Raw genomic sequence first — 23,295 nt, forward strand, 5'->3', positions numbered from 1 at the left:
ACTCCTCATCGCAACCTCTTCCAGAGCTCTGTAGCTGCTGGTCCTCCTCTCCTCCACCCGACCTTACCGCCCTCCGAAAGCGCCCGTCGGCGCCACCTCCGACCGCCGCGTCATTAAGCTCGGCCTCGAACTCCTCTTCCTCGCTCGACGGCCCCGCAACGACCTCCAAATTTGGGCCTCGGCCTGCAAATTCTGCAAAAATTGGGCCTGGGCTTGCAAAAAAGAGAGAGGCAATCGGTTCATCATCTCCTTCATTCATCTGTCCGTGGGAACATCGCAGCGAGCCAGCGTGAGATTGAAGCTGCAGAGCTTCCCCACTGCCCTCAGCTCACTGCTCCAATGGCCCCGCGCTGCCCCATGCCCGAACCACTTACCATCTTCTGAAGCAAAGTATTAAGATTATATTAACACTTTAACAAGAAGCAGGCAGGGCTTTGCCCCCCTTTTGCTCGGGAAGGGTTCGGTTCGGTTTCGCTTTTCCAGCTTGTTCCGGCAATGGCGGACTCCGCGACCAGCAGATCGAGAGACCTCGATAAGCTCCTCCTCCGACCCGGCAACCTCGTCGGCCCCAGCTTCGAACCCGGCCCAGAGGTACCTCCCTCCCAGTTGCCATCCATATCTCTTCCTCAAATTTTTATAGCATTTTATTTTATTTTATTTTTAGTGTTGCTTCTAAGTCTAAGCCTACCCTTGAATCCTTTTTCTTTCTGTAGCCTTGTAGTTAAAACTTTTTGTCTACCGTCTTTGGGCAGTTGAGAGACGATCTTCGCGATTATGCGAGAGTTCTGGTGGTGGGGGCAGGTGGGTTGGGGTGTGAATTGCTCAAGGACCTGGCTTTGTCGGGTTTCAAGAACTTGGATGTTATCGATATGGACCGTATCGAGGTCACGAATCTCAATCGCCAGTTTCTCTTCAGGTATCAGAGAACTCTTGCAATACAGTGCGGAGCTGTTCGGTTCCACTTTTTCCAGATATTTGATCCTCATATCAGATACTCACTTGAACCGAGTTTCAGTTTTTTTATCAGTTATAAACTCAGTTGGTCGTATCTGTTTCCGGCATAAGTATAACCATGAATCATATTGGTGAGTGTAAGAGAAAACATCCATCCTCATTTGTGGGGGCAAAATGTAACTATTATCTTATAAGGGCAAGGGAAAGCCTTGTTTGAATGATGTTAGTAAATGAGATGAGAGGAGATGTATCGATGCCATTGTGCAATCATAAATATTTTTTTCGACAGGTTCCTACATCTGCTATAACTGGTAGGGGAGAATAATCTGTTTATCTTATAAGAAATTCCATTGCTAGCTATTCAGAAGGCATGGCTTAAGACTAAATCAATCTAATTTTGGTTAAATGGTGAATTGAATGTGGTGATATTGAACTTTACATGTTGATGATTTGTATTGGTATCCCTTGTCTAACTTGGGTAAGCTAGAAGATGGCCTACTGAATGAATAGCTGCATTTAAAAGCATTTTCTATTCACATCCCACTAACTCTTTGATACTCAGACTGCTCTTACTTCAGTTCATGGGCATATTTGATATTTGATACTCGCTATGCAGTCCAGGGTCATTCATGGTCCAATATCTCTCCATATTCTATGATATAATTCCTGCCTTTTCTGTGTTTGTTCATCATTTAATTTGCCTTGGTTGATTTCCTATTGATGAATTGTCACTTTTATAGGCTCGAAGATGTTGGGAAACCAAAAGCGGAGGTCGCAGCTAAGCGTGTCATGGAGAGAGTGAATGGTGTGAACATTGTGCCACACTTTTGCAGGATCGAGGACAAAGAGCTCGACTTCTATAACGACTTCAATATTATTGTCTTGGGTCTTGACTCCATTGAGGCACGAAGCTACATAAATGCTGTTGCATGTAGTTTTCTAGGTGCAAATTCTGGTCCATATGATCTGAATAATCCAATATTTTCAGTATACACACACACACACACACATATATTTATTGCCAAAAGGAACTTTTGCTTCCCATCTTTTACTTATATTACAAAGTTTTGATGTCGATAATCTTCAAATTGCTTCAAAAGGCTTTTGATCCTCACATAATGATGGCAGGACGCTGAAAGTCCATTAGTTATTAAAAATTTCTGATCATTATTGTGTGGACTTGGAGCATGCCAAATGGTGTCATTTCTTACTGAATAAATAGTAGCATTAATAATTTCCATGGAAGCCTGCAAATCTTAGGCTCTATTTAATTAAGGAAATCAATGGAAACTTTCCATGTCTTGTTTTTCTGCAGGAATAAAAACAAAAGAAACTCTATACTGAAGCACGTGAACTGCATTCTCACTCATTTTTACCTTTATTTTGTTTTTTGAAAGAAAGAAAAGCTGGAAAATTGTCCCCAGTTCTCAAGAGTTTGACTGATACTTAAATCTTCTTAGATCCGGCTGTATATGGAAATGTCTACTCTATTAGTTTGGAAGGATTAGATGGAAGCAGAATGATTAACTAATGGACTTTCAGCGTCCTGCCATCATTATGTGAGGATAAGCCTTTTAGCTGCTCATTATACTGGTGTTTGACATTTCTCATCCTTCACACGTATGTAGAATACAATGTTGATGACACCCCGAGAGAAGAAACAATAAAACCCATGGTGGATGGTGGAACCGAAGGTTTCAAAGGCCATGCAAGGGTTATTTTACCTGGCATTACACCGTGCTTCGAATGTACTATTTGGCTGTTTCCTCCTCAAGTGAAGTTTCCTCTCTGTACTCTCGCCGAAACCCCTAGAACTGCAGCTCATTGTATAGAATATGCACATCTTATAAAATGGGATGAGGTAAAAATTCCATTTACACTCTTTCCAGTCGTGGCAATGATCTTTGATTGGAATCATTGACAGAGTGCTTTGGTTATGATTCTTGTTCATTTCTGATTGTAGGTTCATAGTGGAAAGGCATTTGATCCTGATGACCCAGAACATATGCAATGGGTCTATAAAGAGGTTAATTTCTATTTTCAGCCTGGGATTTTATCAGTATGTATCTAGGAAACAAGTAGTGCTGGGTCTTCATGCTGATTTTAATCTTGTTCCAACAGGCTGTGAAAAGAGCCGAGCTTTTCGGTATTCCAGGAGTAACATATTCCCTCACTCAGGTAATCATTAGCATGAGGTATTGATAGTTCTAAATCTAACCAATTTTTTCCATCCTCAGACAAGTGGTTCAGTTTCTCCTTTGCTATTGTTATTTTGTGTAAAAGACTTCCATGCACACTTGAGAAGCATGGGTCATTTTCAGAGCAGTTTGATTTTTTTGTGATGAAAATTGAAGATCAGTCATCAGTATGACCTTCTAATTATTTCTTTCAACAAAACAACTTGTGGCCTTAACAAGAAGTAAATACGTTATATGAATAGCCCTACCTCTTCATATTGTAATTTGAATTTTGACTATGTCATTATCTAATGGCTAATTTGATATCAATCTTTATTTGCAGGGTGTTGTGAAGAATATTATACCAGCTATTGCTTCAACCAATGCAATCATTTCCGCTGCATGTGCTCTTGAAACTTTGAAGATTGCATCAGGATGCAGCAAAACTTTATCCAACTACTTAACGTGCGCCTTCTTCTCTTCTATTGATGATTGCATTTTTGAGTTCCTTTTTCTTGGGCTTTGTTTTGCTTGTAACTTATCTTAGGCTATCTCTCTATCCATGACTGCAAGATCTGCTGTGATGTGTCCATTCAAAAATTTCAGGTATAATGGCGTGGAAGGTCTTCATATCAAAGCCACCGAATTCGTGAGGAATAAAGATTGTCTTGTTTGTGGTCCTGGGGTCCTAATTGAGTTAGATACCGCAGTTACCCTACGAAAGGTTCTTGTGCATTCTTATTTACCTGTTTTCTGGTTCTACTTAGAATTTATTATTTGTTGAGATAAAAATTACGCCCAATTTAAGGAGCACACAACCCTTGCCTGTTCTGCTTTGCAGAACATTTCTTATGTTGAAAATATGTTGGTATTTCCTTCCTTATAATTTTCGAAAACTGAGGTCGGGTTATAATCTGTAACCGGAAAAACAGCTTCTAAACTGTAGCCCAACCCATGTTATACCTTGGCTTTGTGCTTCTCTGGATTGACGAAACAAAACCACCAAGTGCCATATAGTATTAACTAGTGACGTTCCACCTTGTACTTTCTTCTGAACAGAAATTTCTGATGCTCTGTACTCATTACTTCCCTTTCATTTTTCTATGGATATGTAGTTCATTGACATGCTTGAGGAACACCCGAGACTGCTTCTATCAAAGGCAAGTGTTACGCACAGGGGGAAAAATTTATACATGCAGGCACCACCAGTGCTTGAGGAGATGACTCGATCGAACCTAAGCCTGCCGCTCTTTGATCTTATGGGTAAAGTGTCAAGAGATGTCGTCCATGTGGCTGGTCTATCTAGCATGGATAACAAGAAAGCCTCAAGCATGAGGAAGTTGCGGGTTGCTTTCAAGGGAGTGCCTGATGGTGTCACGGACATGGACATGGCTGGTGGAGCATGACATTCTGAGTTTGCTATCGGTCAAGCCAGTACAGTCAGAGCCGCTGATCGAGTGATTGAGTTTGTCCTCTTTTGCTTCTCTAAGTAGATTAGATGTTGAGGGCAGAAGAGGCGAGGGAGGGTGATTTGACGACAATTTATACACGTATTATGATTTTGGCTTGAGTCGATGATCTCTATGGGCTAAATTCTTTCCAGTTAGAGGCTAGGTGCTTCTTAAATCAGATTAATGCCGTTATTAGCCTCTGCTCACAAGCTAGAGCCCAGTATGAAACTCTGGCGGCACAATATTGCCCTCAAAACACGAGCCCCTGGATTTGTTCTTCTAAATTATAATGAATTGTCTAATTAAGATCCTAACATAGCGTTTGGTAAAGAAATTAAATTTGATTTAATTTAATTTATTTGATTTGAGGAGATGAAAATAAAAGTAGTTAGGAAAGTATATAAGAGAATTTAAAAAAGAAGATAAAAAAGTTATGATTTTGTTGTCGAATTGGAAAAAGTATTGAATAGTTTAGATAATTTAGTATAAAAAAATTAATTTAAATAATAAATAAAAAAAATATGAGAGAGAATTTGAAGAATTTTTTTTATGTAATAATTCTATTGTTGAAGTGAGATAAAAATAAAGTTAATGAAACATACTACGAGTATCTTTTATCTCCGGTGGTTATTCCACCAAGCATTTGCTGCTTGTTCATCCATTGCATTATCTAATGCAAGGTTAAACCTATTGGCTTATCTATTCCTCTGCATGAGTTAAAGCCTCTTAGGGCCACTGTCAGCCACTCTTCCGCCCCAAGTGAATACAAGATGTGCATTTGCTTTGGCAAATCTGCACTGGTCGTGTTGTGCAGGCAAACTCAATCTCTCTCGAAGCATTACCAACTGATAATGAATTTTGAATACTGAATGATGATTCAAGTGAAGAAACATTACTGTTTGATACCGAAGCAAAGGTCGGTTGATATTACCATTATCAATTGAAAGTAACCTGACAGGATTTCATTTATGAACAATGTGGTACTCTCATTCACAATATTTTATTTACCGAAGATAATTCAAATTTCAACGATTCTTAAAGAGAAAATCATAAGTTTCTCGGTTGTAAAATTGGACTGAGAGTGGGAGAAACGCTTCTTCAAGTTCAACTGCTCTTATTCAAACCAAGAGGGCTTCTCTCTTAGTCTTTGATTTATTTTTTTAAAATTTTAAAATTTTAAAATCAGAATATACATTTAGAGCAGCAGTAGCAACTTGTTGCTTCTCTTAAATTTCAAAGGGTTCGTATAATTCAATGGAGCCAAAGGTTTCATTTTATGCTTCTGGTCTCCCCCACTCGGTGAGTTGGGCTTCACTGGGGCTTTCTCTATGGTGGATATAGGAGAATGGGCCTAAAGGCCCGCTTACTCAGGGCCCGAGCCCTATGCTAACTATATCATCCTCTTGATTTATGTATTTGTCCATTCCCCCCCCCCCCCCCCCCCCCCCCCCCCCCCCCCCCCCCCCCCCTTCTGGTTTGTGGGAACAATTGCACCAGGAGTAAACTGGCAATTTCATTCCCGACTTACGCAAATTGCATCATCTGGGTCACTGGAAAAAATGTGTCGCATCAGTTTGGTCCTCGGTAACATCAAATCCATTCCACGGTCCCTTGCCGTTATAACTCCGTGAGAGGCCTAGATTAATGTGTATCAAAAAGGTCCTTATGTCTGTATTTGTAATTTAGGCTTTTTTTTCATCTTTTTATACAACTTTGGTTTCCAATTATCATCAACAGAGTTCTTATCAGTTACATCAATATAGTCTTCTACCCTTAATGAAACAGATTGAGCACTCTGTAACATATTTGCTGTAATATAGGCTCAAAATCTGTTGTGCACTAGTGTGAGAACATAATGATAAAATTTCAAAATGAATAAAGCAACTAAACCAATTAGCGACAATTAATATTAATTTAATATAAAATTCATTACAGTTAGAGGTTCCGAGTCACCCCAGTTACAAAATACATCAACTTTAACATATAACAATTCAACAAAAAACCCAACATGTACAATTCAGCACGCGTACTGCCTTCAGCATAACTCAACATGTACAATCCAGCTAAAAACACAGCAAAAAACTATCTATGCCCCAACCTAATTACATTCCAATATTCACAGTCTTCATAATCCAAAATGCATCTGAGTATGTTCTAAAGCAAGATCAGCTGAGTAAGAAAAGACAACTGTCATCATTGAGGAGGCCTTGGTGCTCATGTGTTCATCAAGGTTGCAAACCTTTGGGCAGTTCCGGCACTGACACATTGAATGGTTTCCTTTGTAATAGGAGCTCTTGGATGGGGCATCATGCTAGGTCTCATAGGCGGTGGTCTGAATGCAATTCCACCTGGAGGAGTGACCTGCATGTTGGCAAGATCATCTGCAAAGGAAAAGTGCTGCCAAGGACCCTATACATCAAGCAAAATGATATTAGGATGACAAAGTTAATTAATTCAATAATGTCATACTGAAATTATTAAAAAACAAAACTAAAATTTTACATGTGTGGTGTGATGGTCAGTCTGTAAGGGTTGTACTGATTGAAGTTCAGGTTGAGATGGGATAGGACCAAAATGTCCATCCTGAGCAGCAGTTGGCGCATCATTTACACCATCACCTGCAGCAGCTGAGCCCCCCCTACTTGGCACCTGAGATGCTCTGGTTTCCTTATTTGCACCATAAACTGGCACATCAAATGGCCTTGTTTCGTTAGTTGCAGCAGCTGTGTCCCTATCACTTAAGTTAGCCTTGCAACTGGTCTTCTTATGTCCAACCTGTTTGCATTTGGAGCACCTAGGAGGGCCAAGCTTCCTCTTCATCTTGTGAGGATTAGAGTCTTCTTATGGCGCCTTCTTTCTCTTGGTTTTTGGTTTCCCTGGTTTTCTCTTCACAATGGGAGGTTGGGTAGGGTCAAAACCAGTTTTCTCCCAAAATCCCTCACCAGCTGCAGGGTTGATGTAGTTAGAGTATATCTTGTCATTGGTCTCCTTGGTTAGCCAACAGTGGACAAATTGTTCAGTTTTTTCACTATTAGGTTGATATAAGCAAGGGCATGCTCGCATGGAATGCTAAACAACTCCCAAGATCTGCATGAATATGTCATCTCTTTCAAGTTAACAGCACACTTTGAATGGGGAGGACAAGTTACCTCAAACTTTACTCTATTGAGATCCCCTGACTAGTGAGGAGTCCAATAGATTATCTTTTGATGCAGTTTATCAAGCTTCATTTTGACTTATTTACAGAGGGGTCATTGGCTCTTGGCAATCAATGCCTGTGTGTTCACCCTTTTGCTAGTGATATACATCCTTATCCCTTCAAGCATCGTAATTATGGGCTTGCCCCTATATTTGAGGATTGCCCCATTAAACTGCTCACACATATTGGATGTGACTGCTTGATTCTTGCATACAGTGTCAAAGGCTGACCTGCTCCACTTATCTACAGGGATGTCATTCAGCCATTTTGCAGCATCCTTATTCAGCCTGTCAAACACCATCATTGCTTCAGCAAAATGGCATTGTGTTGTTGCCTTAGTACATGCCTAGAATGCTCTTTCATACTCTAGGGTGTTGCTAAATTTCTTGATAAAGTTAGCAAAGATATGTCTGCAACAATATCTATGTCCTGCACCATGACAAACTAACTCCAAAGCACTATCCAATCCCTGCATCAGAAATGAATGAATTAATGCAAATAAGTTATCAGTAGGAGAACCTAAAGGATGTTATTACATTTCCATGTGAAGGACAAGATTGGTTACCTTTTGTCTATCAGAAATAAAAGTGAACCCCTTCTCCACTAGATCCCTAAAATTATTCACTAGGTTTTTAAGAAACTAAATCCAGTTTTCCTGTTCTCCACATTCACAATGTCGTATGCTATCACATAAAAATAGTTGTTCCCATTTTGACTCACAGCAGATAGTAATTGTTCATCATAATATCCCTTGAGGAAGCAGCCATCCAAGCCAATCAGGGGTCTACACCCAGTCAAAAAACCCCTTTTGCAAGTTTCTAAACAGATATACATTCTGTAAAACTCATGAGTATATGGTATACATTGCAAGCCAATAGTTGATCCAATTATCTTCAATAGCTCATTAGCATAATTACGCAACTTTGCATATTGCTCCTTCTCTTGGTCTTCACAGATTTCATGAGCCAATTTCAGAGCCATAGATACTATGGCATCATTGATCTTTACTTTATACCTGTGGATCATGTAGTCATATGCTACTTGTCCAGTTACGTCTAGCTGATTCTTGACAAGTGGGACCAACTTAGGGGCTATCCACTCCTTTGTTGCAAGCTTGTTTGTCATCTTTCTAGTACATGTGTGCTTAGAATGGAAAGTCTTCACTTGGAAAACTTTACTTGCCTTGTTTTCTGAGCATAGTATGGCCCAAGGACATCCCCGGCCCTTACTACCCACATCCCTCTCAACATATAAAGCTCTGACCCTCTCATTATCATTTTTCACAAAATCAACTTCCCTCCCAATTGAGATATTCAAATCTCTCACAACATTCTTGAACTGCTCCAAACTCTCAAACTCCATTAACTTAGTGATAACAACAACTGCTTTCATCTTCTGGATTGAAACATGGATACCCGATATGCTCATTGTCTGAATCTTCATCATGGATTGACTTTATCTCATTTGTTTCATAGCCCTCACATACCTGCTCTTCTTCAAGGTTGGCATCAGATGTGGATGCACCAGCAGCAGCAGATGAGAATGTAGCAGGACCTCTGTATATTTCATCTGTAATGCTTCCTTCCATCTCCTGTGCAAAGCTAAAAGTACCTGCAAACATGTGCTCCCTCTCAGCAGTTGTCTTGTCTTTGAACCTTCCTTTGCTTTTATATCCTATTTTCTTAATGGATTTTGAGGTATAATAGCTTGATTTCTCCTTACACTTTCTCTTCATTCTCTTCCCAGACTGCGTGCTTTCTTCACTTCCTTGCACTTCTCCTTCACCTCCTTGTACTCATTCGCCTCCACCTAAATCAACTCGTCCATCATCAAACTCCTCTAAATTATTGTTATATGGTCCCAGCTTGTAGCTGCTGTCATTTGTGGTGTCATCTTCCTGATCACCTTCCTTTTCCTGATCACTTTCCTCTTCTTGATCACGTTCTTCTTCCTGATCATCTTCCTGTCCCTGATCATCTTTCTGTCCCTGATCATCATCCTCTTCCCGATCATCATCTTATTCCTAATCACCTACCTCTCCCTGATCAGCTTCCTCTCCCTGATGACTTTCCTCTTGCATTCTCTTTCTCTCAAGCTCTCGAACCTCATCTAAGGGCACGTTTGGTTCGCAGGATTAGAATAGACGGGGAATAGAATAGACTGAGATTAGAATAGACTGGGATTAGAATAGACAGGGAATAGAATGGAAATTCTGATAAAATTTTTGTGTTTGGTTGGAGGGAATAAACAGGGAATAGAATTATAATTCTGATGTTTGGTTGGGTTGAATAAGGAATAGAAAGAACAGAAATAAAATAAAAAAGACAGAAATGCCCTTCATATAAATATAATGGGTTTTATAAGATAAATAGATAACTTTAATGACAATTTCTGTAATTAATAAAAAATAAAATTTTTAAAAATATAAAGAAAGGTAATTCTAAAAATTAAAAAATTAAAAAATTAAATTAAATTACTAAAAATTGTGTTTTTTAATAAAATTAATTATTTTAATAATGTAATAAGCATAATTATCTATTTTATAATAAAAAAATATAAACATAGTTTACATATCCATTATTAGAATGTCGAAACACCAGTTTACATATCGTCCTCCAACTTGCAGGCCTCACTTTATAGACGATTAATTTATTATTCACGTAATACTCGGTTTAAAATGAACTTTTCTGCTGTCTTAACCAAAAGAAATTGCATCGGTCGTAGTTAAGTCCAATAGTTTTGATAATCAACAACTTCTGCGGTACAACTCCATACATAATTAAACATAATTTAAACAAATAAAAAAAAGCTATTATCATTGATGCTAACAGCCAAAACTTCGGGACTTGATTTCACACATAGCTGTCAATGAACGACTTCCTCATCTCATCAACAATAGTGAAAAAAGCTGGTCCTTGAAGACGCTCTCGATAACGAACAACTCCGTGTCTGTGGTGTCGGACCCGCAAAGTGATATCGTCCAAAGTGATATCGTCGACTTTACTAGGCCACCTCTGTTGGAGAAAGCACAGTAGCTTCCCATGAGAATGTTGCCAGCGATGGTTTGCCTGAACACTTCCACTCCAAGGACATCGGCAACCATCTCCTCTGTTTCCTATTCAAAGTGAATAAGCTTAACTGCTACACGAGAAAAATCCTCAAAAGAGATTATAACACACTGTTTGCAAGTCCTAAGGAAGTCCATCAACATGGTCTTCCAAGCTACATGGTGTTATAGTAAGCATTCTGGATATAACTACAAATGGCAAGAAGCTGCAATAGCTATCAAAACGATAGAAATGTAGTCTAAGGAGATTACTGCTCAGAATTTTTGTTAAACTGGATCATACCTTTTCTTGTTATAGATACTCATCGACAACAATTTCTCATGACATCAGAACACTAAGAAAACATTTTTAATCGGTCCATCCATGCTACATTGAAGGGCCTTTTCCTTAATCAGTAAATCCTCTGAAGATTCTTTATCTTTTAAATACTTCAGCTTGCAAATAAAGATCCTTTCCTCAAATAGTAGAACCTAATCAGCAAACACCTCAGTTTAATCAGCAAACACATCCCTAGTTGAATCAGTTTAATTAGCGAACTAATTCTTTCTTTCCCCAGAGAATCCAGCTCCCTAATTTTACGGTAAAATTGTGCAGAAGCATGTTTCTCATTTAAGTTCAGATCAATCAGTTACTACCATTTCTCCTAATGAAACCTATCAAGAACTTAAGTCAGCAACAACACATTGCTGTGTTTAGATTTGGAGATGAAAACCGAAAATTTTCCCCAGTTGAATCAGCGGGTATTCGGGGTAGATGAACACCGAAATTTTTTTCCCCAAATTTGCCCCTCATAAGACTCAAAACTGAAGCTATGCCTTCAAGACAACCTAAAACGGCAAAACCGAATCAAAACCTACTGGAAATTCGAAAACCCTAACTTGAAAATCACTTTCCTGAACTTGAAATTGAAAACCCTAACTTGATAATCGACTACCCTAGAATAAAAATTGAAAGCTTGGACTTGATAAGCAGCGGGAGAAGCCTAAATTATAATGGATTCGAGGGGTAGAAACCGAGCACATTACCTCGGCGGAGCGCGGGAGATCAGCTGCTTCAAGCGGGGAAGTGAGTGATGAGCGACCTTCGACTCATGGAGTGGAGTTGCCGAGTGGAATGGCGTCGTCGAGGAGTTGAGGCACCGAGCTTCAATGGAGGGGTCGTTGTCGGAGTGGAGTTCTTCGACAGAGGAGCTGCTGGAGTTCTTCGCTGAGGAGTCGTATGGGTCAGATTTGCAGAGATAGAACGATGGCACGTTTTGAAATTAATGAACAATGCTAAGGGCATTTTAGTATTTTCAGCATCAATTCCGGATCCCCCTTAACTAATCCGGATCTTCACCTGAGGCTTCCTCAATCTGGGTGAAAGCTGGATTATGGGCCCTTTCCGGAATAGGTATTCCGCATGACCTGCGAACCAAACGTCGGATTGTGTATTCCGTGCGGAATACGTATTCCGTTCCTGATGAAATCCTGCGAACTAAACATGCCCTAAAGAAATTTCTTCAAGAACATCTACTACATTGTTCTCAAAGTACAAGTGAACCTCTTTACAAGGCTCATTAACTTCTGCAAGTATATTAAACAACAATCTTGCATCATTATCACTAGCTAGAAGTTCAAGTCCAATATCCAAATCACTAAAGATTGGATTTTTATAGAAGCAGGCATTGAGTTTGGTCTTATATGTGTTGCCAAGCATGTCTAAAACCCCTGTAGCAGTGAACTTATTATGTCTTTGTCATTCTTCACTTCCACAACACCACCTTCATATCACAAAATTTTCCCCCATGATGCATAACCACATCGACTGTCCTAAACGTGCTTTCACTGCCAAAGACCATAGAAAATCAAAACTTAGAAAACCCCCCTTTTTGTTTTGTTAGCCAAAGCAATGTCTTAACTCAGAAAATTCGAAAGCGTAAACAGTAACCAAACTGTAATGCATGTTCCGATCATCAACAAAAATGTCATCTTTTTGCTTAAAACAATAGCTTGTCACAGTTCGCCAGAGACATACCTTGGCTCGCGGACGAATCTAAAGTCTCCATCCATGATCAAGACGAAACAGATAGAGAGCTCAGAGAGAGCGAAATTGATCTTTCTCCAAGAGGAAACAACGTCGCTTAGCTCGCGCTTGGAGGGTGTTATGAGAGAGAGAGATATATATATAAAGTAGAGAGAGAGCAGAGAGAGAGAGCGGGAGTTTTGAACTAGAGACGAGAGGGAGTGATAAAAGATGAGACAAAAAAAAAAGAATAAATTAAGGCAATTTCAAATTTGGCAATAAATTGAACAGTTACATAGAATGACGATATTGATGAATACGATATTTTCCGTCTAGTGTTAACGATAGATTTGACGGAGGGATGGATTTGATGTTACCAATGACCAAACTGATGTGACGGAGGACCAAATTGATGTGACTAGGGACGAATTTGATGTAAATAGGAATGAACTTGATGTTACTAGAGACGAATTCGATATGCCTAGGTACGAATTCGATGTGACCAGGGACGAACTTGATGTTACCAGGGACGAATTCGATGTGATCAGGGGCGAATTTAATGTAATATTTTTTTCAGGGACTCAGATGATGCAATTTGTGTAAGTCATGGACGAAATTGCCAATTTACTCATTGGACCAGACATCTATTAAGAGACTAACATGAGTTCGTTACCGTATGACAAGGGAAAACAACCCACGTAGCATCTAGGAAATTGCGACACAAGAGGAGGAGCCTCCAAACCGGGAATAGGGCTCTTATGTTCACCATCGAAGCCAGCCAAAGCATGACCACATTATGAAGTGGGAACGACCGCTTTAAATCTGCGGCTGAGCATCCCGCAACCAGCAATCAGATGAATGGATCGCGTAAGTATTATAAAGACACTCTTTCCCCCATTCCAGTCAAGTACAGAGTACTAACAGTGCGTCAATCTCAATGATCAGCTTTGAGATATATGAATTGATAGGGACATTTTTTTTTAAAATCCTATTAGATCATAAGTATCCGCTCTACTCTACTCGTCTCTCTCATCCCCGTACACCTATCATCACAAACATCCTGCCTCTCCTCATACACCCCGCCCATGTAGATAGAGAGGGCTCCGTGCTCGCACCATGATGACGAAATTTGCAAGTTCTCCTACCTTCGCCGATTTTACTTGCTTACTATAGATCAGTTATACGTTGAGATTAAAGTTTCATAATTTCATTAATATTACTTTCGATCATGCCACACTTGCGGTTTGAGGGGGGCAAAAGAATCGCAGTGGAATTTTTTCCAGTCCCCGGCCGTGCAGGGGAGGGATCCGGTGATGATCCGGTAACCGGTAACAAAAGAAGCTTCTCTCTCTCTCTGCGTCTCTCTCTTATGCCTGAACAAAAAGTAATCGGGACATAGAAACTTCACAATCATAACGATTCGGGAGCAAGCAATACAATTGAGACAGAGAGAGAGAGAGAGAGAGAGAGAGAGAGAGAGAGAGAGAGAGGAGCTCTGCCTCTGTCTGTGTGCTCAACCCAGCCCTCCTCCATTCCCTTCAATTCCATCCGCAATGCGAGCGAGTGCGACTGCTGCTGCGTCTTCCATCTTCTTCTTCTCCATCAAGCTCTCTCCTTTCCCTCTGCTCCGCTCTCTGCCACTGTAATCCTTCCACTCTCCATCCCTTCTCTCTCTCGGCTCAATTCTGTTTCTTTATGTTCTTTCCATGTCCAAGCAATGTTCTTCTTCTTCTTCGTCCCTAAATTTACTGTTTGTTGCAGAGAATCTCTGCTGGACTGACTCCAGGCGGTACTTAAAGTGCTCTCTCTCTCTGCCTCTCCCCCTCAAGTTCGTCTCGTCATCCGTGCATTAAAGCAAACCTCTGCTCCAACCGTCGAACCAATCCATCCTCAGAACAGATTCTTCTCTTTCCTTTAACCCTCCAAGAAGCTCTTCTTCTAATCCCGCTCCTGAAACTTAACTGCCTCGTGATTTCGAGCCGCAACGCCGAGTCGAGTCGCAGGAAGGAGAAAGAAGCTCTGAACCAAAGGCAAGGCAAGACAAGGCAAGGCAAGGCTCTGTTCTGTCTTCCACCGTAGTGAGAGTTTTGCGATGCGAGCTCCAATTTCGTAATGCATGGATGAATCGAAGTTAAAATTTGCCGGAAATTCCCGCAACTCGATCGGTGATCTCCGGCGAGCCGAGAGTGTGAATGTTCATAATCTGTTCGGCTTTTTTTGGTGATTGCAGAGGGGCCGGATTTGGGAGTTTTGAGAGTTCCAGGCCGAGAAGAAGATTAGATAAAAGATGCTGACCTGCATAGCTCGCTCGAAGCAACCCGGCGACGAGTCCATGAGTCAACACGAGACCGCCGATTCCTCCGCCGCCGCGGCCGCTTCTAAGAACCAGGCCGTCAAATCTCTCACTTCTCAGGTTGAGTTCAAAACTTTCGGTGTGGAATTCTGATCAATTTCCGTTTCCGAGGTCGATTTCACGATCGCGTCGATCGGTTGTGTGATTATTTTTTGTTTTCCGTTACTTGCTTCCAGCAGCTCAAGGACATGGCGCTGAAGGCCTCCGGGGCGTACCGGCACTGCAACCCGTGCACAGGGTCGGCGCCGCCTGGCAGGCTGAAGAGCCCAGGCGAATCGGACGCGGACTCCGACAGGTTCCGGTGGTCGTACAGGCGGCAGGGGAGCTCGAGCTCGGCGACCCCCAGGACGTGGGGTAAGGAAATGGAGGCGAGGCTGAAGGGGATATCGAGCGGGGAGGCCACGCCCAAGTCTCTGAGCGGGCGGCGACCCGACCCGATCATCTTCGTCGAGGAGAGCGAACCCAAGGAGTGGGTCGCCCAGGTGGAGCCCGGCGTCCTCATCACCTTCGTCTCCCTGCCACGTGGCGGTAACGACCTCAAACGCATCCGTTTCAGGTGCGGCCCCCCCGCCCCCCTTTCATTGATTGATTTTCTCAAATCTCTCGTCATTCAAAAATTCAATATGTGCATTTGCTGGCAAAGTATTTTTCGTTTTTTTAAATTCTACACATATTCAAGGATGTTTTTTGGATTGGATTTTGTCTGTCACTGTTAAGCGAAATTTTTCATACCTCTTTATTTATTTTTTTTATTTCGTTATATTGGATTTATCGATTTCGTTTGTAATCTAAAGACAAAAAAAAATATAGGTGAAGATATTTTAGAGGCTGTCAAGTGTCAACATGATATGATCGCATAGAGCTTCAGTCGAATGTCAATTTGACGTGGACAAGATGGATAGGATAATGTCGACTTATTGTAGTAATACTGTGTCAGACTGTTATCACAGTCCATGTACCACAACAATGGTTAGCAGTCACGGATTATGGAGGATTAAGGAGTGGATTATGGAGGCTTATAATGCAAATTTGTATTGTAACCCTTTACAACCAACCCCTCATTTACCCTCCATAACCCGTGCTTCAAACATGCAGTAAGACGACCGAGTGAACCTACGGTAAATACGCAAAGAAAATACTATGGACTGATAAAATTCTCGATATTGAACTGTTCTTCATGAATTGAGAAAGAAATTATATTGTATTTAGCGGACACCTCTTATACATAAGGGCTAGCTTAAGGCCAAATTCATTATCTTTAATATAAAAAAGAAAAAGAAAAAGAAAAAGTAGCTATACGATGTGTTTCTATTGATGATAAATTCACCAATAAAATTCTTAATGATGAATGGGTCCCTGTTGGCAGAGGATAGTGCAAGTCGGTAGTTGGGTATTAAAAGGTGTCTTAAGATTTGTATTGAATATTTATGCAAATATAATAAATTCTTTCATGTGGAGTTTGGCTATAGTTTTAACCCCTGTTTTTAATTTTTTTTGTCCCTTTCTCTTTCCATCCCGATGTTTAAAGTGCCCTCTAGTGGAGGATGGCATATATAGGAACATTACCATATGACAATGCTAGAGTCGCACTGACACTATTCTCATGTCATGTCATGTCATGTAGACATTAGATTGAGGTTTGTGTTTTGACCAGAAATAAAAGTGGAATGCAAGATGGGGCAAAATAAGTTGGCCTTTAGCCTTTTACTTGAATCAAAGGCATCTATGTTGGGCTTAAACTTTTTTTGCAAAGCAAATTTTTTGAGAATAGCGGCATGATTATCCGTCCTGGTCATCTCTATCATACGGACTAGTCGGTCCTGCCTCTAGAGAGAATCCAAAATAAAATCATTCCATGGATTCATAAAATTGAGCTATAGCTAGCACCCCCCCTTAGTAAATGGGGCTCCCGTGGGACCCCGGAAGAAAATCCGGACCTAAAACAATTTGGGTCAATCCGGTCACAAGACCATGCCCCGCTTGTTGCATATTTCTTGGTAGGATATGGCTTGTGACATGATCCTTTGTTGTATTGTATTGCTTGCTGCATCAACATTTTATAAAATGGAATAGAAAAATGGCTGTGATTGTATTGTCCTCCTCATGATTTGGTAGGTTAAATTGAAACCCAAAATTTAAAACAACAGCAGTATGAAAAGGCTGCCAAAGGGACCTCTTTTGCCAGGTAAAGAACTTGGGGGGGGGGGGGGGGTGAGGGTCCTACACATTAGTAATATTCACGCCTTAATGAAAAGCGATTCAGAGGAGAGAAGTCCAAAAAGGGGAGCTAATGGTGGCTTCTTTGGTGGTGGGTGGGGACAAGGTCTGTTGATTGTGTTGGGTAAAGCTTTTTCTTTCTTTTTTCTCCATTGAGAGCTTTGTCTATTGTCATCGTGTCGGAGAAGCTCCTCAGCCCCTGTCTTTTCATATATTCACCTCACGCCTGATTCTCCGCTGGCTTTGTCTTCTTATGTCCATTTCCTTGTCACCATGTCACTGAAGTGTGATGAACTAAGGAATACAAACCTCAGTCATCGCCCCACTCTTATAAACCATATACAAGACAACAGAAAAAAGTCCATCCTCAAGTATATGCCAATGTTAGGCCCTGGCAGAATGTACCTTTTCGCTTTCTTTCTTCTCTGCCAAGGGACTGTGACCCGAAATATTTGTAGTTATAAACTGCAAAAACACGGACCCGCAAAGGGGTCTTGGATCCTTTTTTTTTTTTCTTTTGCGGTGGCCTTTGTCAAAAAGGGAGCGGGAGTGGGATTAACAGTTTGGTGAGCTTTTAACCGAAAGAAGTTTCATAAGGAAATCATGCTCTTTGACATAATCATTTGGTTTGAAGCTCACCGACCAAGGCATGCGGAGCAGCTAATTTATTAGCGTCCTGTAGAGAGCTCTCTATTTCCTTAGATTAATTTTGTCTGAATGCAATGATGCCTCCTCAGAGCATCTGGTTGACTTTTGCCCGTCGAAGCAAAGCCAATAATTAGGATTAGGCCCAGATATATATATAATATAATTTGGGTTTGGACCCACCCGCCTTTTGGGCTTGAAATATGGATGTCATGTCATATTGCAAGGCGAGACTGTCTTCTTTAGTGAGCTTTTAAGATATTAGCAATGAACGAGATTAATAAAGGTGATCCACTTGTTTTTATTTTTTTATTTTTTATTTTTTATTTTTTATTTTTATCTTTGACCACATTTCTTAAAGAGGATGTCGGAATTATTGTTGATATCCTCACCGAAGGAAAGATGATTTAACTGTTTGATATCAATTTGTTAATCAGTTGATCAAAGCAATAGTCTGCAAACCCGGTAGAAATATACGTTCAATTGTTTCGGGCAATCATGTATCTGCTAGGAGAGTGATGTTGGCACGTCTTTTTCTTTCTTGTTTTAACATGATCGACATAAATGTACCACTCTCCGTTTAGGTTTTCTGAGTTGTGTTTTATTTTACTTTGCCAGTCGAGACATGTTCAACAAATTTCAAGCTCAAAGATGGTGGACGGAGAACTATGACAAGGTCATGGAACTTTACAATGTCCAAAGGCTCAATCGCCAAGCCTTCCCCCTTCCAACGCCACCAAGATCTGAGGATGAGGTATGGCGCAACTTTGCTCTTACAGGCACGACCATATTTACTATTTATTATTTTGCCACCAACTGAGTGAAAAGATAATGGCATGATCACATTCCATTGTCAGGAAGCCTTGTTCAAAATACACTATAAATTGATCTACGTAAAAACTAGCTGCGAAATAATATGTCGGCTGTAGTTTTTGCTTCCTCATAGCACGCAAGCATGCTTGTGGTATTCTAATTAGCTCTGTGGTACTTCAATTCCTGATTTGTGAGTAGTTTTGCTCTGAAGTCAGTTATTTCGCAGAAGTCTTCTGTGTTTCAGTGCAAATGTTCAATTACTCCGTGCATATAATACAACATTTTCTGCTGTGTTGAGTGCTATGAAATTTTGCAAAAATTATGTGGAAGTGCTTACAAACGTGATGAGAATCATATGCAGATAGGAATGAGTAGAAGTGCAGTAATACTGCAATATCGTCGTTTTTGTTGAGATATTGAATGTGTCATAAAATCTACCTTTTTCATTTCATGTGTTTCATTTTGCAAAATTAAATGGAGAATTATACTAGTATAACTCGAAGTGAAAACTCTCAGAATCTTCATGTTATGACTATATTCACTATTACTTGCAGAGCTCAAAACTTGAATCTGTACATGATAGTCCTGTGACCCCACCTCTTACTCGGGAGCGTTTGCCTTGGAACCTGCATCGTCCGGCAAACGGGATGGCAATGGGCTACTCATCCTCAGACTCGCTGGACCACCCGCCAGGTCAGCCCCGCCAGTACCGGGACTCTACAGGTGTGAACTCGACCCCAAAGCTGTCTAGCATAAGTGGGGCCAAGACGGAGACATCCTCAATAGATGCCTCTATGAGAAGCAGCTCATCGAGGGATGCCGATCGCTCGGGAGAGCTCTCCATCAGCAACGCCAGCGATCTGGAGACCGAGTGGGTCGAACAGGATCAACCTGGGGTGTATATTACCATCAGGGCACTGCCTGGTGGCAAAAGAGAGCTCAGAAGAGTCAGGTTCAGGTAAGCTTTTACACTTCAAGCAAATCTCTGTTTGATTGTCTTTCTTGGACTGAGAAACACACTGGACAATGAATTTGGTAAAATCATAGATAGGCCCGTTAAGGCCCATATAGAAGTGTAAAACGAAGGGTGCATCATGCATACCCAAAAGCCGGCCCATGGATCTTGTCCAATGGTTCCTCCTCCAAGGAAGAGGACGACCCATTAAAATACGTCCGAGCACGATGACCCTATTAGCCCCGAACAATGGGATAGAGAAAATTCACTCGTAAACTTATGTCTTTTAGGCTAATTTGCCCCATGAACCACGGCAGGAGCTCGGCCCTAGGCCAACCTCTAGCCCTTACCTAACAAGGTCTGAAAGGGGGTTTGACGAGCCGAGTCTGGTTCGTTCGTCAGTTGACCTATGTGAGATAGGATCTGTAAGATTTTGACTGAGCGCACAAGTGGTTGGATTCATATTCGATCCAAAAAATCGAATGAGGGTAATTGGGCCTGGGGGGAGCTTGAGCTTGTCGGGTTATGATGGGTGTACCGAGATTGAGGGCATTCTCGAAAAAGGATCGGGACATTTGTGGCGAATTTGCGACCTTCCTCAGTGCTTTGATTGAACATTAATGTTTGTAAGCAAGTGTACAAAGGGGGCATCCAATGGCGCCCAATAATTTAGGGGCCAATTCTGGGATGACAGTGTCTCCATTATATACGTGGGACCTACTACTTGAAATCCGAGGAAGGACCCACCTACATATACTTTGTTGTGGTACAGTAGGGATGGTTCACGTGATGAATTGCTAGGAGAATCATTGTAGAGGGGATGGGGGACAAAGAAGGGGACAAAGGATCCGAGATACCCACATACCAATTAAGGTTATTGGTGGTGGGTCTTTACTAGGCAAAGGAATAAGTGTACGTGAGAAGCCATCTCAAAATTGCAAACATAATTATGATACATATATGGGACACCATAATATACCATGAGCCATCTTATAGTACTATATTTGGAGACAACCACTTCCTAAAGTTGATATTGTCCCGTGAGATCCGGTTTATATAAATATTGACAAAATCTTAAATAAATAAAACGATTTGAAGAATTATGAATATCTATGGCAATTGCTTGAGTGATTTACACTCATCAGTTAATACCATATTTTGTTGCAATTTGATCGGTAATTTCTCATGTTAAATGGTGAAGTAGGATTATTTATTAAGTATTTATCATAAATCTTGCATATTTGTGAGTAGTTTAGGGTTCTTTGTAGATTTTTTTTTGGTAGAATTTAATTGCTAGCGTAGCAGTCTCAGCTGATTCTTTTTCGTGGTTTTTGGGATGCAGTCGAGAAAGATTTGGAGAGATGCACGCGCGATTATGGTGGGAGGAAAACCGAGCCCGAATACACGAACAATACTTGTGAGAACAAACCGAGCCGAACCGAATGCGACGCTCTCTGCCGAAGGAATACGGGTCGGTTTCCTTCTCGGGTTTTTTGAAGGCTATGATCGATCCCTCTAAAATTTTTCCTACAATTTTCATTTCCTCTGAATTTATTTATTTTTCTTTTTTGATTAATGTCTGCAATATTATATATATATATATATATATATATATCAAGCACTCTACAAAATATCTCTCCTTATGTATATTTTTGGAAATCAGGGAGGTATCTCTCGCACCTCCAGAGGCATGGTATATAGGGGGGAAAAATTATAACGTGTCTTACGTATCCTTGTCCATTTGCTGCTTCTTGTTAAGCTTTCAGACACATTGGGCTCGAAAATTCAGAAGTCCTATGCCATTTTCTCTCGTTTTCGTCTATAAAATTATTTTTTGGTGAAATCACGGGCACTCTCAGTCTTTTGAATTTATGGTTCATAACATTTTCTCTTTGGAATATTGGGTAGGCAACATGAACTACTGCAGGTTCAAAGGCCTGTCGATATCTGCAATCAATTGAAAATCTATCTTAGGGTGCGTTTGGTTCGATGTAATAGCAATTACATTACGTATCTATTACGCATGTAATACCGATTACTTTGTTTGGTTGTGTCTGCAATTGGAATTCGGATTACAGATAAGAGGTCCTATGAGTAATAGACATGTAAATGTCATTCTCCCAACTTCTTTATGTAATTGCTATTACACATATGTGATAGAATCTAAATGACCAATATACCCTTATCCATTCATCATATTTTTTGAAATCAGCCCCTTAGTCACCACCTCCTCTGTCATCCCTCTGCCACCAGCTTTGCCTCGCCGTGGCCGCTGCCAACCTCCGCGGAGCATCCTCTTCCGACAACATAACCTACCTCTCATGATTACTCTTGAACCGATGAAGCCCCACTCGGCCACATCGTGATCAGATTCGATCTCACTAGCACAGATCCAGCCTGGGAAAGATCCGTGAGATGAGCCCTCTGCCGAGCCCTAAGCTTCCGAGCCACCCAAGGCTTGGGAACACCATGGCTGGGCTCGAGCGAGGTCCGCAAACTCGGCCATGTGGGTTGCGAGCTTCTTTGTCCCTAGCAACTCAGTTCCCCCAAGCCCTAGGTTCGCCCAGTCCAAGGCTCGAGAACACCATGGCCGGGTTTGCAAGCCTCGTCCGAACCTTGGATGGCTCAAGGTGGCCACCGGTCCAAGCTCCAGTGAACCATGGAGGAAGACGAAAAGGCTTTGTCCTCTATTTTTTTTTAATTTTTTTATAAATAAAATATTTTTTAATAATTATATTTTGGCTGAATTTTTATGATATTGTAATCGTGTTTTATGTTTAATACATTTTCATATTTGTAGGATAGGGATATTTTATTCTTTGTATAGGAAGGGTAATTTCATACTTTTGTTTTAATCATCTCTATCTATTCCTTTACATCAAATTTCAAAATTATAATTTTCAAATTCACTATTACAACCAACCAAATAAATAAGCTTATATGTAAATATAATTTTATTACATACTAATTTCTATTACCTACTCATTGCATTTCCATTGATGACTAATTCCATTACATTGAACCAAAACTAGCATTAATGTTTTAATTACTGACGAATAAAGATGTGTGCTATGCAGTCATTGCTGATATGGGATTCCTAGTGGCCCATATCCTTCTTTCACTTGGGCCGTCACTTGTCATTAACTCGGATCTGTGGCGAAAATTGCTGAAGACAACAGACCTTGAAGGTAAACTCGAAATAGAAAGAGGTGGTTGGCGATGAGGCAGCAAGCACTTGACATCTCGAATTTAAAAGGTAGATGTTAGGGATAGTAAATGAAGGAAAAGGGCGCTTGCCCCGTAAGTTCATTAATAGGAATTTTTTTTTTTTGATGTGAACTTTGGTATTCGGAAACCCAATTGAGTCCTGACTAATTCAGACGAGCTGGGTAGGCCTATTAGGGGGTAAAGCTCTCATAGCGGTTCGAGTTCTTGACGCGGCACTGTTGTGGTAATATA

General features: G+C 40.8%; 2 protein-coding genes across 9 annotated transcripts; both read left to right on the top strand.

The window, feature by feature from the left end:
* Window positions 1-4,896, top strand: LOC116196847 (NEDD8-activating enzyme E1 catalytic subunit). The gene is made up of 9 exons (XM_031526762.1): window positions 1-591; window positions 753-916; window positions 1,695-1,897; window positions 2,583-2,815; window positions 2,918-2,980; window positions 3,076-3,132; window positions 3,475-3,596; window positions 3,738-3,855; window positions 4,247-4,896. Exons 1-9 carry the CDS (start codon window positions 496-498, stop codon window positions 4,535-4,537), a joined length of 1,347 nt encoding a protein of 448 aa, XP_031382622.1. The 5' UTR covers window positions 1-495; the 3' UTR covers window positions 4,538-4,896.
* An 8,996-nt stretch (window positions 4,897-13,892) lies between these two features.
* Window positions 13,893-23,166, top strand: LOC116196394 (protein Brevis radix-like 4). 8 transcript variants are annotated; one of them, XR_004154811.1, is made up of 8 exons: window positions 13,893-14,495; window positions 14,615-14,903; window positions 15,084-15,266; window positions 15,383-15,762; window positions 18,687-18,822; window positions 19,436-19,839; window positions 21,179-21,307; window positions 22,914-23,166. XR_004154811.1 is itself a non-coding variant. In XM_031526083.1 (7 exons), exons 3-7 carry the CDS (start codon window positions 15,141-15,143, stop codon window positions 21,255-21,257), a joined length of 1,125 nt encoding a protein of 374 aa, XP_031381943.1. In that variant the 5' UTR covers window positions 13,893-14,495; window positions 14,615-14,898; window positions 15,084-15,140; the 3' UTR covers window positions 21,258-21,679. The 8 variants fall into 8 exon arrangements, 5 of the variants coding, with proteins under 5 accessions (XP_031381943.1, XP_031381942.1, XP_031381939.1 ...); XR_004154809.1 differs by lacking the exon at window positions 22,914-23,166 and adding an exon at window positions 22,049-22,638; XR_004154810.1 differs by lacking the exon at window positions 22,914-23,166 and adding an exon at window positions 22,090-22,638.
* Window positions 23,167-23,295: the final 129 nt, after the last annotated feature.

This window comes from Punica granatum, chromosome 2 (assembly GCF_007655135.1).
Source record: "Punica granatum isolate Tunisia-2019 chromosome 2, ASM765513v2, whole genome shotgun sequence".
NCBI classification, from domain to species: domain Eukaryota; kingdom Viridiplantae; phylum Streptophyta; class Magnoliopsida; order Myrtales; family Lythraceae; genus Punica; species Punica granatum.